The 13,128-nt window shown below is 45.7% G+C and overlaps 4 protein-coding genes across 4 annotated transcripts; 2 read left to right on the top strand and 2 right to left on the bottom strand.

The window, feature by feature from the left end:
* Positions 1-2,934: 2,934 nt before the first annotated feature.
* On the top strand, positions 2,935-3,468 carry DFL_003298 (uncharacterized protein; the record flags this gene model as incomplete). The annotated part of the gene is made up of 4 exons (XM_067632215.1): positions 2,935-2,994; positions 3,069-3,132; positions 3,211-3,259; positions 3,327-3,468. The coding sequence occupies 4 exons, from the start codon at positions 2,935-2,937 to the stop codon at positions 3,466-3,468; spliced, it is 315 nt and encodes a 104-aa protein (XP_067490506.1).
* Positions 3,469-3,625: 157 nt separating this feature from the next.
* Positions 3,626-4,986, bottom strand: DFL_003297 (uncharacterized protein; the record flags this gene model as incomplete). The annotated part of the gene is made up of 3 exons (XM_067632214.1): positions 3,626-4,628; positions 4,691-4,825; positions 4,892-4,986. 3 exons carry the CDS (start codon positions 4,984-4,986, stop codon positions 3,626-3,628), a joined length of 1,233 nt encoding a protein of 410 aa, XP_067490505.1.
* A 370-nt stretch (positions 4,987-5,356) lies between these two features.
* DFL_003296 (uncharacterized protein) lies at positions 5,357-6,344 on the top strand (the record flags this gene model as incomplete). The annotated part of the gene is made up of 4 exons (XM_067632213.1): positions 5,357-5,426; positions 5,501-5,514; positions 5,623-5,699; positions 5,762-6,344. The coding sequence occupies 4 exons, from the start codon at positions 5,357-5,359 to the stop codon at positions 6,342-6,344; spliced, it is 744 nt and encodes a 247-aa protein (XP_067490504.1).
* A 3,410-nt stretch (positions 6,345-9,754) lies between these two features.
* Positions 9,755-12,675, bottom strand: DFL_003295 (uncharacterized protein; the record flags this gene model as incomplete). Its single annotated transcript, XM_067632212.1, has 7 exons — positions 9,755-9,769; positions 9,831-9,942; positions 10,003-10,593; positions 10,650-11,287; positions 11,341-12,281; positions 12,339-12,433; positions 12,530-12,675. The coding sequence occupies 7 exons, from the start codon at positions 12,673-12,675 to the stop codon at positions 9,755-9,757; spliced, it is 2,538 nt and encodes an 845-aa protein (XP_067490503.1).
* Positions 12,676-13,128: the final 453 nt, after the last annotated feature.

Here is a 13,128-nt window from a genome sequence, read left to right as displayed (position 1 = left end):
CCTTGAATCGGGATCTTTTAGCGCCCTGAGACCATTCCCAAGCTCTCGAATGTAATTATTCAAAAGAGGGCCTGAATTTTTATAGATTTCCTTGACTAGCGCACTCAAAGATGATTCGGTTATGGAAGAACCGCATCTATAGACCTCGTTCAGGGCAGTTGCAACATTGCGGGATGCCGTGGGTGTAACTGGAAAAATGTTTGGCCCCGATTCTCGCAATTTATCCTCGAGAAATCTGACATAGTGGATCCCGGCTCCTTTTATTTGCAGGAAGTCAAAGGCCTGGAATATTTTTTTTATTTTCGTAATATCGTCGGAGAGAAGAGTTCCAAGGGTTTCCACTCGGGTAATGTCTGTGTTGAAAAGAGGTGTAAGAGGTACTCTGTACAACCAATTCAGGACCACGGTAAGGATTTCCGGTTCGATTTCGTTTATTTCGATACGCCTTTCGCGGGATTCTTTGAGCCCAGAGTTCAGAGCGGCTTTGAAGAAATCAGAATATACTGCGATTACACTCTCATGTACTCCGATTTCCTCTTCTCCGGCGACTAAAGTAACATCCGGCTTGGAATAGAGATACAGGAGTGATCTGATCACGATCAGACCATGTTAGTTAAGGGACAGTGCAGTTACATAGCTAGATAGCTAGTTCGAGAGCTATGAGATGAAGCATAGATATGTATCTTACTCTTTGTACGACATGGTATCTGAAGAATTGTCTAGATCTGAGCTGTGATCGATACCGCACTTGGAAAGAGGTTTGGTTTGGCTCTGTACTTGCTGGAGGCTGATTTACGTGTCGAAAGTCAAGCACTAGGAGTCTACTGATATTAGCTTCTGAACGAAGTTAAGATGTATATTGAATAAAGAGTCACGGTCATGACGTCATAGGTTATTTCCTACATTGTAGTTTAAATGTGAAGTTGATGAGGCCTCCACACCAGGCAAGGCAGGAAGCTCGCGGTAAACAGGGACAAGAGATACGACAACGACTAGAGTAGAATGTATTGACCGTAATGATGACGATGATAAGGCTGAGGCTACAGAATAATAATAATAATAAGCAGTCTTCCTCGGGTCTTTGCTTGGCATGCCAATGCCACATTCGATATCTTGGTGGCTAGGCCTCGTGGTGGCCCTTAGGGCCCTCGATATATCGGCTTAGAGCGTTTTTACGACGAGTCTCGAACCTTAGCGGTGAGGCTGTGGTACTATTAGCTGCCAAATGTACGGTTTGAGGTTAAAGGGTCTAGAGAAGACGTGTGTTCTAGTCTTGTACTTAAACGTCACAGAGTGAGGATTTATAATATCTATTTTATGCACACGAAGGAACCAGAAACCCTCCTTTAATAATATATCTGGAATCTACTGGTCGTCGTTAGTTTATACCTAGCTAAGGGTTGACGACTTACCAAAATTAGCGCCTCTGCTCGGGGGTTGTGGGTTGTAGGGAAGTGGTTTGTTTGTTCTAGGCGATTCTGCTTCATCTAGTGATAACATATCTTACTCACTATAGCATAGCTAGCAAGCAAGCTATGTACTGCTATTTAGCACGGGGTTACTACTCAGAAGCTCTCAGCTATAAGCTAAGGTTTTGCTCGGCCTTCAGGTGAAACTGAGAGTGGACAAGTTTTGTGCGTTGTAACCTTAAGCTTCCCAAAGCGTGTGCATTGATTTATACCACACCAATCAAAGCCTTGAATATCAATCACAGCACCCAAGTATTTATCCACCATTCCTAACTTACAAGGCGCTACCCAACCAGTGTGGGTTCATCCGGCACCAACTCAGTTTCAAGAAGTTCCTCCTAGCACATATCTCTTAGCTCTGGTATGTTAAGCACTAACACCTGCCGGACATGCTCCACCATACACCTCCCTTAGAGAAATGACAAAACTTGTTCTCCACTCTCACTAGGGGGAGGAAACAAAGTCTAAAGCTCCCAGTTAATCTCGTTCTCCCTTCAAATATAAATGAGATAAGGGCCATAGAGTACATACGCATTCGGATCGAGTACCAATACTGCGTGAAGGGAATCGTTGGCTCCAGGGCACAATGCAGTAGTTCGACAGTTTTATAGTGGCCGAAGAGGGACCAGCGAAGCCTCTAAATACTACAAATATCCTTAACATTAGAGAGAAAATTGCTGTCCGCGAATATTAATTTGGACGAATGGTTGGGATCTTGCAACGTACCAATCCCGTAGTAGGATGCAATCTCATCCTTATACGTTGGCGGTAAAACCCCTTCTTCCCTCCATTTTTTCTGCTTAAAGCTTTAACCATTTGGCCGTGACATCAATCAACGGATGGTCTCTTATAATCCTAATCTATCGGAAGACAGCATCATATGTGAACCTCGCATGTCCAGCTTCAAAGGTGTGATCATTGGTTACAGCTTCTTTGATCCTTTCGACATCTGAAGTGGCGATGGAATCTAGGGAGAAGTAGTCGGTGTTATCGGGGAAAAATATTGGTAGGGCTAAGAATCTGAGTATCTGGCTGATATGGGAGGATACCGTCCCGGGGGGTGAAGAGTCAGCCATGTTTTAACACACGGGGAGGCCGAAGTGGAGATGCATGTTTGAGCGGGAGTAGAAATAGAATTTCTAGAGGATGGAATCATATATATACCAATATTTCCTTTGTTAAAATACTAGGGTTTTTATATAACCAGCCTGTCTCATCGCCAAACTTCTCAACTTGCGATCACCAAGATCTCCTCGAAACGGAGAGCATAGGAAAATGTGTTGAGTCCGTTGTAGGTTTTCAAGTCCGTTTGGTTTGTCGTCTGAAATTGCCTTGGTCGGAAATTCTCGGCGCGACAAACAACTGCTTTGACTCTTCCGTCGTCGGTCAAGCTTCCCAACTAAGCTCTTACATCCTACATAGCTCCACGCGCGTAACGAAATCACGCGCGCTGGTCACAATCATAATGTCTGAAGTAATCGATGACGAGGGCACGCTCACTCTTGTGAGCAATGATGGGTTTCAGGTTCGTTAATAGCAGTTCTTTGCTTCATTAATTCGAATTCTGCCACTAATTGCTACGATGTATGGAAATGATAGTTCGTCCTGCCCAAGAAGTGTGCTTTCGCGTCGAAGACCATAAGAAATATGTTCAACAAGAACAGTATGCATTAACCATTTCGAACCTGATCGAACTTTGTATGATTTGAATAATGGCTAAAATTCTATATTACTGTTCTAGGTGGATACATTGAGGCTAAGGAGAACTGCGTCAAGTTTGAGGATATGCGGTTCGTACTGAATAGATTCTAACAGCTTCCTAGATACTTTATGGGCTGATTTTGGTGCATTTCATAGCGGTGCTGTTCTAGAAAAAGTGTGCGAGTACTTTATCTACAGACATAAATACTCGGGGTATAACGGTCAAGTGCCAGAGTTTCAAATTCCAGCGGAGATGGGATTGGAATTATTGACTATTGCCGACTTTTTGGAGACTTGAGATGTTGGGTTTTTGCGGCAAGACACTGCGATTGAGGATATGTATTGTACACACAGCCAAGTACTACCTACTAGACAGCCAACTATCAAATACCCCTTCATAACATAGAGGGCACAAATAATTCGAAATATTTCACGGTCACAGGACCGCAAGTCTCTCACTTCTTCGCGGGGGGCCCGCCCTTTCCTCCTTTATTACCTGGTTTCCCTTTCCCTTTAGCAGGTGGATCAACTTCCAACATTTCATCTCCAAACCTCGAATCCGAAAACTTCATATAGCTGATAACACCATAATCCACCGTTGCTAAAATCACATTCCTCCTCCCCTCTTTCAACCCTTGATACAATCCCTTCTGCCTCGCGGTTGCTCTATCCACCTCTGGAATATCTTTGAACAGTCCATCCACCTCCGCCAAAGACGGTAACTTCGTATCCAGTGTTGAAACCACACAAATATAAAAATCGGGGGGTCCAGGCGCAGACTTCTTGAAGTTCGGACGAGGTTTCCAGACGTGATACGTAACCGTAAACCGGCTACTCTTCGTCCCTTCTTCTCCCGTCTTTGCCGTTGGCGTCCACGTAACCTCTTTCCTCGGAATCGCTAGGCGTTTATACATCTCTGCATAACTCCTGTACGCTCCCGGTGCAAGCATAGACCGAAATGGATCACCCTTCCCGGTACCCCAAAACGCGCCGTTGAATAAAGCTTCGAATATTCCTAATCCCCATAGATTCCAACCTCTTCTAGTAGGAGGAGGGGCCTTATACTCATACCCCACATTCCGAAACAACTCATCAAACTGCCCCTCTGGATCGCGAAAGACAATATACCCGCTTCTTTTTAAATTCGCATAAACTTGATATCGTTCTAATCCACCGGTGGCTTCGAGTGCAGCTGCATAGACAGCTTGTACGCTCATCGGAACGTTGAGGCCAATGCTTCGTTTATGTTCTGGTTCAGCGGGGTCCTCTGGTCCTTGTTCTTGCTCGTAGAAACACTCGAGACTGCCGCGTTCAACCATGTACATTAGTTCTTCGGGAAGTAGCCACATTGTGCCGTTTCTGTCCGCACGGCCCATGGCTTTGAAGAGAACGCCGCGTTGTTCGTGGATTTGAGCGAGGCGACGGGTGGGGTGCCAGGTTGCTGTCGCACGGGTTTTGCTAGAAATATTCGAATGGAAGATTAGTTGAGCATGGGAGAGTAAATAGAATAGGTGATATACCCAGTATGTGAACGCTCCACGGAGAGAGCCTGGAACATGGCATTTCGGCTGTCGTCTAGCGTACTAGACTGGAGGTTTGTGCCATCGGGTTCAAAGTCTTTCTCTCCGCGTTTGGGGATCGAACCACCGCCTTTCCTACGCACCAAATTAGTTTCGAAGAAAATTTATGCATAAAGATGTTTGTGATAGTTGGTGGAGTACTTTGTAATATTGGCGAGGAATCTGAAATCTTGGGTTTCATCTGAGAGGTCGACATCGGCGTCGTCAAAGCCGGTAGTTAAGCCGTCCGTTTCCATGATTCACGAGTAGAAAGAAAAACGCCCGTAGGAGTGACGGAGGGTGATGAAGGGTCTCGTTATCGCGGTTGTGTATGTCCTCGCTCCAGCCATGCAATAGGTGCGTCACCAAATTTGAAGATTGTGGTTTCGTCAAGGCGACACAAAAAATGCAACAAATGCCAAGATATTTTGATGACCCCGAGTCGGAGTCGGCCCTTGCATGCAGGTCTATAGTTCGCTGTGACTAAGGGCGCTAGGATTCAATTCATTGCATTGAGCTAAGACATTCTTCTTAAGATCTTTGTCAAATACAGATTCTTGCTTTCTTTCCCCCCCTTTATTCTCACCATTTCAAACTCCTGCCCCGCAGCTTATCGGTAACCCCACCATGCCGTCAACACAGATACCCCCGGCGGTCGTTTTCAGTGATTGGGATGGCACAATTACGTCGCTTGATTGTATGTAGAAGCTCTAATGAGGAAGGCATTCGGTTTACAAAGGGGCTTTTATAGCTAACATTTTGTATTTCTAGCTAATGATTATCTGGTACGGACTTTCCAACCTTAAGATCGTATACCCTGCACATGTGCATATACAAGAATCACACAATTGTCATATCGGTAGGGATTCTAACATATTCGAATCTGGAAACAGACCGACAGCTTGGGTTTCGGCCGCGAGGAGCGCGAAAGAATGAACGAAGAGATGATCTCGCAGCGCCTTAACTTCAGGTAATTATCCCATCGTCTGGTCGTAAAGCATAACTTCAAGCTAAACATCCATGTACCGTTAGAGACGCATTTACATTGATGCTAGAATCGATCAACCATCCCTTCTCGGACTGCATCGACCTCCTCAAATCCAAAATCCCTCTAGACCCAGGCTTCAAGTCCTTCTACGCCTGGTGTAAATCCCAGGGTATCCCCGTAATCGTCGTCTCCAGCGGAATGAAACCCATCATCAAAGCCTTACTTCTAAACTACCTCAACGACCCCTCCGCAGCTGACGAACTAGAAATCTACGCCAACGACACCGAATTTGCCGAAGACGGTAGCTGGAAAATTAAATGGCGACACCCCGAAAGCGGGTTTGGACATGATAAGAGTATTACTATTAAGAAATATATCAGTGATGCGGCGTATCCGGAGGGGAAGAGGCCGCATTTCTTTTACTGTGGAGATGGAGTTAGCGACCTTAGTGCGGCGAGGGAGACGGATTTGTTGTTTGCGAAGAAGGGAAAGGATTTGGTGACTTATTGTGAGAGGGAGGGGGTTCCGTATACGACGTTTGAAGACTTTCAGGATATTTGGAATGGAGTGAGGGATGTGGTTGAAGGGAAGAAAACGATCGAGGAGGTTAGGCAGGCTAAGAAGTAAATCTATTGTGCGTATTGATAGATATCGAGTAGTTCAAGTAGGTTTGCTGTGGGTAGAGGGGATGGGGGGGAGGGCGTTACTATTATGGCATATAGACAGACATATAGATAGAGATAGATGTAGCGTCATGAATAACAAAGGCCGAGCCTAAAGAAGTATATACCCGCCAAAGTAGTTAACCCGTCCGAAATCCTAGTTGCCACCAACCGAGCCATATCAGTTACACCAGGGCATGTTCTATATAAACTGTTCGTTCAACTCGAACATACTAAGTACTACTATACGTTTAGCTGCAGACCTCGGACCTCTCCTTTCCCTGTCCGCACATAATTGCCGCTTCTATTAGCAAACAATATGCTTCCTCCGATTTCTGTAAATCTGGAATATAACGTATAACCATGCCAATTAATGCCGAACTTGATGCCTCTGATATCATGGAAGCCTGTCTATCAGACAGCCAAACAAAGGATCTCAAAGCCAATACCATTACATGTCCTACCAAACATAAACATAAGTTTTCGAAAAGCAGCTCTCCAACTTCGACAAGAAGTTACTAGTTTCTCTATCGATCTGTCACAACCTAGCATAGGGCGGATATAGAGGTTTATTTCAACACACTCTTTCCTAAAGATGAGATATTACCTTCTCCTAGTTTAGTACATAGGTACTAGCCTCTAATCCAAACTTAAATGGTATGCTCCCTATAAATCCCGGCCCACAGCACCCCCCTAGCGAGTCTACACGACTACCATGTCTCATAGGCTGGCTGGTCACCCTTAAGGTAAATATAAAGTAATTTCAACACGACCTACGTGTATCTCGGGATCTCTAGCATTAAATCAACAAACTCAGACCTAAAGACCCGATAACTACTGCTAATATCTATATCTATAGAATTAATCCTTGATTCTTAACAAGTAAAACGGGACAAGAAGCAAACCCAAAAATCGCGTTGCAAAACGTTGCATTCCTAATCACTAGGCATCGCCAAGAATTCTCCTTCGGGGCGGCGCCGGCTGAAAAAAAAACCGCTGCATGCAGGGCCGGCCTCAGCTGCTGTGCATCCGGCTTGCTGATCGATCGTGTGACACCATGGCATAAAACCTCCGAAAAATGAAAACGGAAAACGGAAAGAAAAGAACATGTTTAAAAGACGGGTTTTAAACGTAAAGACCGTTGTCATAGATCGGACTAGTTATGACAGATCATATCGAATTTATAAAAGTAGATTCGACGAAAGGGCACAACTCCTTACGTCCTCTATCGGATAACGAGCCGAAGCGAATTTGTGAATCACAGTACAATTACTATTTAAACCCGTGGCGGGAATCAAGGAAGGAATCTATAAACAAGAAAACGATACGAAAGTTCCAAAAAACGCTTTGAAAAAAAAATTAAACCATCGCGAACGCCCCAGATTAATACCTCCACTTCTTCAGTTCTATCTTCTATCCTCGGGTATAATATAGTGGAGTAGAGACCACAAAGAGTAGTCTAGAAGGCCGGCTAGCTAGTCTAATACCCCAGTGCCGCCAGCCGGCACCGGGAACACCCCACGGTGAATTCTATGAAGACAAAAGAATTCTAGAAGTAAAGACATCATATCTCCATAGCTGATAATCTAGATCTTTTTTTCAACAGCCAATCTAGCTTCAACCCCATGAAACCGTTCAATAGCTCTCAAGACCCTCAAATGCTCATGCTTGAGTTTATCAAAGTCGTCATCCAATCGCTTATGCCATGGATATAGCACAAAGACTTGGAATCCTAGCGCCGACGATGCGACGAAGAAGTTTGTGAAGGAAATGCCGCGGGTGAGTATCATTGTTATGGTATTTTTCAGGGTCTTGGGCTTTTTGAGGTATTTATTTAGGAGAACGGTATTTGGGGAGGATACTAGATAATTAGATAAAAAAGGTTAGAATTAGTTTATATATTTAGTTTGTAGAAGATAGAAGTAGGGGGGCTTACGAAGCTATCGTTGCTTTAAAGTCTAAAGAGAAATGAAAGGAAAGCCGAATGAAAAACGCCTGAAGCCTTTTTTTTATTTTCCGAGGAAGAAGGGAGGGAAATCTGCCGTGAGAAAAAACCTGAAGAGAAAAAAGAAGAGAGAGAGAGAAAATACCTAAAGAAACAATCTTGAGTTCTTTTTGCCAACGGGGGGCAACCGACCCTTCTTATATCCCCCAGAACACCTTTTAGAATCGCTCAAAGCCCGAAGGGAAACTTAACTCGTCACATCACATGCAGACAAAAACATGCAATTGGTCCCCCAAGTATCATACCCATAAGACATTTTTTTTTAAAAAAATTCTCTAACTTACAAGAAGGCACTTACCAAACTGGGTACTTCAGGGGAGGTTGCTTTTTTTTTTTTTTTTTTTTTTTTTTGCTGTCAGAAAACCTAAAGAACTTTTTTTTTCTAGAAAATGCGCAGTAAAAAAGTGTCACACCACTGCAGAGTTGCGGCATCCCGTATCGAGTTGCGGATTGTTGGATATTTTTTGTTGTTTTGCCAAGTTTGGGACTGTGGACAGGGGTGCCCGAAATAGCCTCACTGAATCAAATGGATGGTCGAACTTTCTATATATCTGTAACGAACGTTCCTTAGCTTGACGGCCGGAACGGGTTATTAAAAATACCGGGTACCCGGATGGGCATTTAGGTTCCTAGTATGCAAGGGATCGTGGGTCTTCAAGCACTGAGGTAATTCGTCATATTCTCCGTCCTATCTTCAATCGATTACAATCTTCATATTCATCTCTCCCTGTCTGTCGATGTTATCTTAATCTCCTCCGATCCGCCCATGTAAACACTCCCTCTCTTTCCTCCGACTCCTTCAAAACCTGCCTTTAAAAAAATTGGCTTTCCCCTCTGTTGATTCTCTTTCTCTTCCTCCCACACACCCATCGTTTCCATTTTATATCAAAGACTGGTTTTTTTGAGCACACTAGATACCCGTACATCGTAATGCCATAACAAAATAAAGCGAAGCCGGCGGACAAGGGAAAAGAAGCCATAGAAGGAAAAAAGGTAGTAAGAACAAGCCGCTTTTGTATTTTATTTTCCTGCTCAAGTAGAGAGGGGGATAGAGAAACGGTTGAAAGTATATATATATATATAATAAAAACGGCGAAGAAACGACATGACTACTTGGAGAAATAAAGGAATAAAGAAAACACAGAAACATACTTAACCGCATAGAGCCGCGTTGAAAAAACAAAACTTTCTTTTGTTTCGCCATTCATACCGCCTAAAAATATGGGTGTGAAATGGCTTTCCCCCGATGTCTGCCAGCATTAGCCCTTTCCTAATATTCGGGCCGTGTGTTTCGTGACTTCATATAAACAATAAAAGAATGGCAAAGACGAGCGCTAGGAGTGGCACTTATACGGTGCAGGGTATATTAACTACGAGAGGAGGAGCTATATGATAAACATTGTTAGTATGCCTCTAGGAAACTCCAACTAAGGGGTCAAAACCTACATCGATATCCAACCCTAAGGCCCTCAAAAACAGATTCGTATTCGCCAATTTGTGCTGTCCCATCTCTTGTGGCAAAGTCTTGCTTGCCTGGACATTTTCGTTGACGCGGTCCCTAGATATGACTCATTAGCCTGATATCTAGCGTTTCGAAAATACTTCTGAAGAAACCTACTTGACTACTGAGACCATCTTCTGCTGCTGCGACATATTCGCCACAACCGCCATACTCGCCAAAAACTGCCACACATACATATCGTCCACCTGTGCTCCGTGTGGTGGGAAGATATCCAGCAAATGATCTTCAAGGATCTCGAACAACCTGTCATACGTTTGTGTCCACTTCAATACAGCCTGATCATCCGCCTGGCCGGCTTGTTTTATGATTTCCGCACGGCTTGTAAACATAGTTAAGAAAGCGAGACCAACCTGGGTCTGGCTGAGCAAGAGGACGTTGACGCGGTCGATAAGGATGCCTAGGAGACCTGTGATGACGTCGAGTCCCGCGTCCCCAACGTAGGAGAGAAGAGGCGGGAGAACATTTTGCGAAAATACTTCAATCTTCTTCTTGGTTTCGTTGGAAAGGGACAGAGTGTCGGGTGCGTAGCGACCGTCCTTTATGACATCGACTTGGTCGAGAGAGATTGTGATCATAGTGAGAATTGTGATCCGTTGCTGTAAATCAATGTATCTGAATACTCGGGGAATGGCCTCCTTTGCTTTCTTAACGGAAAGGATAGCGATGAAGGGATGCAGTGCGGTAGGACTGGAAATGATTAGCGAGTCTGCGAGACAAAAAAAAGTAAGTTGCATTGGACGTACTCATCCTTGAATGGTTCCATAATCCGCAAAGACCTCCACAACTTCGCGATTAAGGCGTCCCTGGCCTCAAACCATTGAATTGTATTGGCGTCGGGTTGCTGGCCGGTTAGACTTGGACCAGGGTGTTTTCGTTCATGAGAGTCCAAGTCGAGTAGGCATCGATAGATATCTTCGGCGGCTGCCAAGATACTCCTTCTGTCAATACCTGCGAAAGCGTGTGCTGGTTTTTGACCGGGTTCCACCGCGCCAGTACTATCCTGCTTCTTGATGCTCAACAATGGCTTCGGCGTCTTCACATTGCTGAATGAGATTTTTCCTAGTGAGCCTTCCAGGACTAGCTGTGATGCCTTCGGGCGAGCCTTAGCAGCGGCAACAGCACGTTGGACTTGTTGCTGCATTCGGAGAAGGTGATTATCCTGGCGACGGGCTCTACCGCCCCGGGCACCTTGCTGGCCGAGATATGTTTGGGCGAACTGGTCAAGAGGTTGTTGAGGATTATTCCGGGCTCTGATGGCCATGTAGACTTGGTAGTAGAAGTCCTCATTAAAGGAATCTTCGTTCACCGACACCAGTTGCTGGAGTTGGATCCTCGTAATAAAGTTCTTGTCCGAGGGGGTCATCAGACCGTTATATCGGGACTTAATATGATGTTAGCAGGACCATATAATTAGGGTTAGAATAGAACCCTTACCAACTGAGCGATCTTATGGTTTCGTTTTAAACGCTTGCTCTCCTCTTCCAAGAACTTGACTCTCTCCTCTTCGGTCATCTGCATAATCTGTGGCTGAATAGGTGGCATCCCTACAAACGGCGGCTGGGGTCCTTGCGGTCCTTGAGGCCCTTGTGGCGGGATCATCCCCATTGGGAATGGAATATTGTTGTTCTGGAATTGTGGGTTGGTCGGGATCTGTGGGAATGGTAGCTGTCCGCCCGGGCCAGGTTGGGGTATGGGTCCACGCTGGGGGTGCTCTGAAGTTCGGTCAGTTTGAGGTGGACGTTGATTTTGCTGTGGTGGTGGCATGCCCCGGGGTGGGAAGGGCAACTCTATCTGCTGGAGGGGTTGCTGCTGCATCTGCATCTGGGGATGTTGAGGGAATCCCTGCACGGGCCGACCAGGCCAGCCATCTTGTTGGTTTAGTTGGGTCGGTGGAGGAAGTTGAGGTTGAGGTGGCTGTTGTGCAGCGGCGAGCTTGGCCTGCTTCTTCGCCAATATTTCGGCTTCCACTTCTTCCAAGCTCTTGTATTTTCTAGTAGCTGGTGCAGGTTGTGAAAAGTTTGGTTGTGCTGGTGGAGGATCCTGCAGCTGGTTTTCGATATGAAGGTAGTGAACTGCAGCATGGGCGGAAAGATTTTTGGCAGGGGTGGCTTCTGGGGATGTGGTGGCCCATAATGACATCTCAGGCTTCAGCTCGGGGATTTCCGTGGGAACTTGATGCTTAGGAGCAGGTTGTGGTTTAGGTTTTGTGGCAGCAGCATGGCTGGGAGCTTTGGGTTGGTGATCTTGGTGGTACGAGGGAGGGGCAGGTTGTGTGGGTTTTTTGGGACCACGGGCGTAGAGGAGCTGTTCTTCGTTGATAGCATTGGCAACTTTTGCGGTAGAGCCGAAAAAATCAAAGTCCTTACCGGGGGCGGCTAATAAGAAAGTTAGAGAGAGAAGTTCAGATGGTATGGGAGAGAACAGTGGTTTACCAGCATTGCCTCCTCCGAAGGTTTCATCATTGAATTCATCGTCTCCTTCGTCGAGTTCATCGCCTAGACCGTCGTAGGTATCCTCGAAGTCGTAGCTAGAGCATTATCGTCATCATTATCGTCGTTAGTTGTAATCCTTTGTATCAAAACCTCATCCTTTTAAGACATTTTGATTTTCAGGTTGGACATACCCATCGTCATCGGCCTTTTCGTTTGAATTCCCTGAAAGGCCAGCGAAGGCGTCACGTTGTTGTGAGAAGCCGGGAGCTTGTCTCGGGTGAGGAGCATGGGCAGTTCGGTCCCTCGGCAGGGTGGTATTGAAGCCGAAGAAAGACATCCGGCAAGGCTAGGGAAAGCGAATTGACCTTAACGGTCTGATCGGCGAGAGTTGTGAGCTTTCTATGGGAGAGTAGTAGTACAGGTGCTAGATTAAAAGATGGAGAAGGTGGGAAGCTTGCTAGAAACTACTGTGGTGGGATGGATGGCGGCAGCAGGAGTTTAACGTGGATGGAAGGAGGGGGATCTCGGCGAGAGTGTGCCAAGCTGGAGGGGAACGAAAGAAAGAGAGAGAGAAACTGGTGACGGTGGTGATGATGATGATATAAATATAGACGATGATTATGGTGATGAAGCGGATAGAAGGGGGAGGGGAGAGGGGGGAGGGGGGAGGGGAGAGAGGTTGATGATGGTGGTGGTGGTGAAGGTGGTGGTGGATGGGAGGTGGGATAGAATATGGAGAAGACTGTGGTGGAGTCGGGTGTGGGCAGCAGGCCGGGAAAAAAATGCAGTC

Source organism: Arthrobotrys flagrans (genome assembly GCF_004000055.1).
Source record: "Arthrobotrys flagrans strain CBS H-5679 chromosome Unknown unitig_0, whole genome shotgun sequence".
Taxonomy (NCBI): domain Eukaryota; kingdom Fungi; phylum Ascomycota; class Orbiliomycetes; order Orbiliales; family Orbiliaceae; genus Arthrobotrys; species Arthrobotrys flagrans.
The sequence above is the reverse complement of the archived record's forward strand: the minus strand, read 5'-3'. Positions and strand labels throughout refer to the sequence as shown.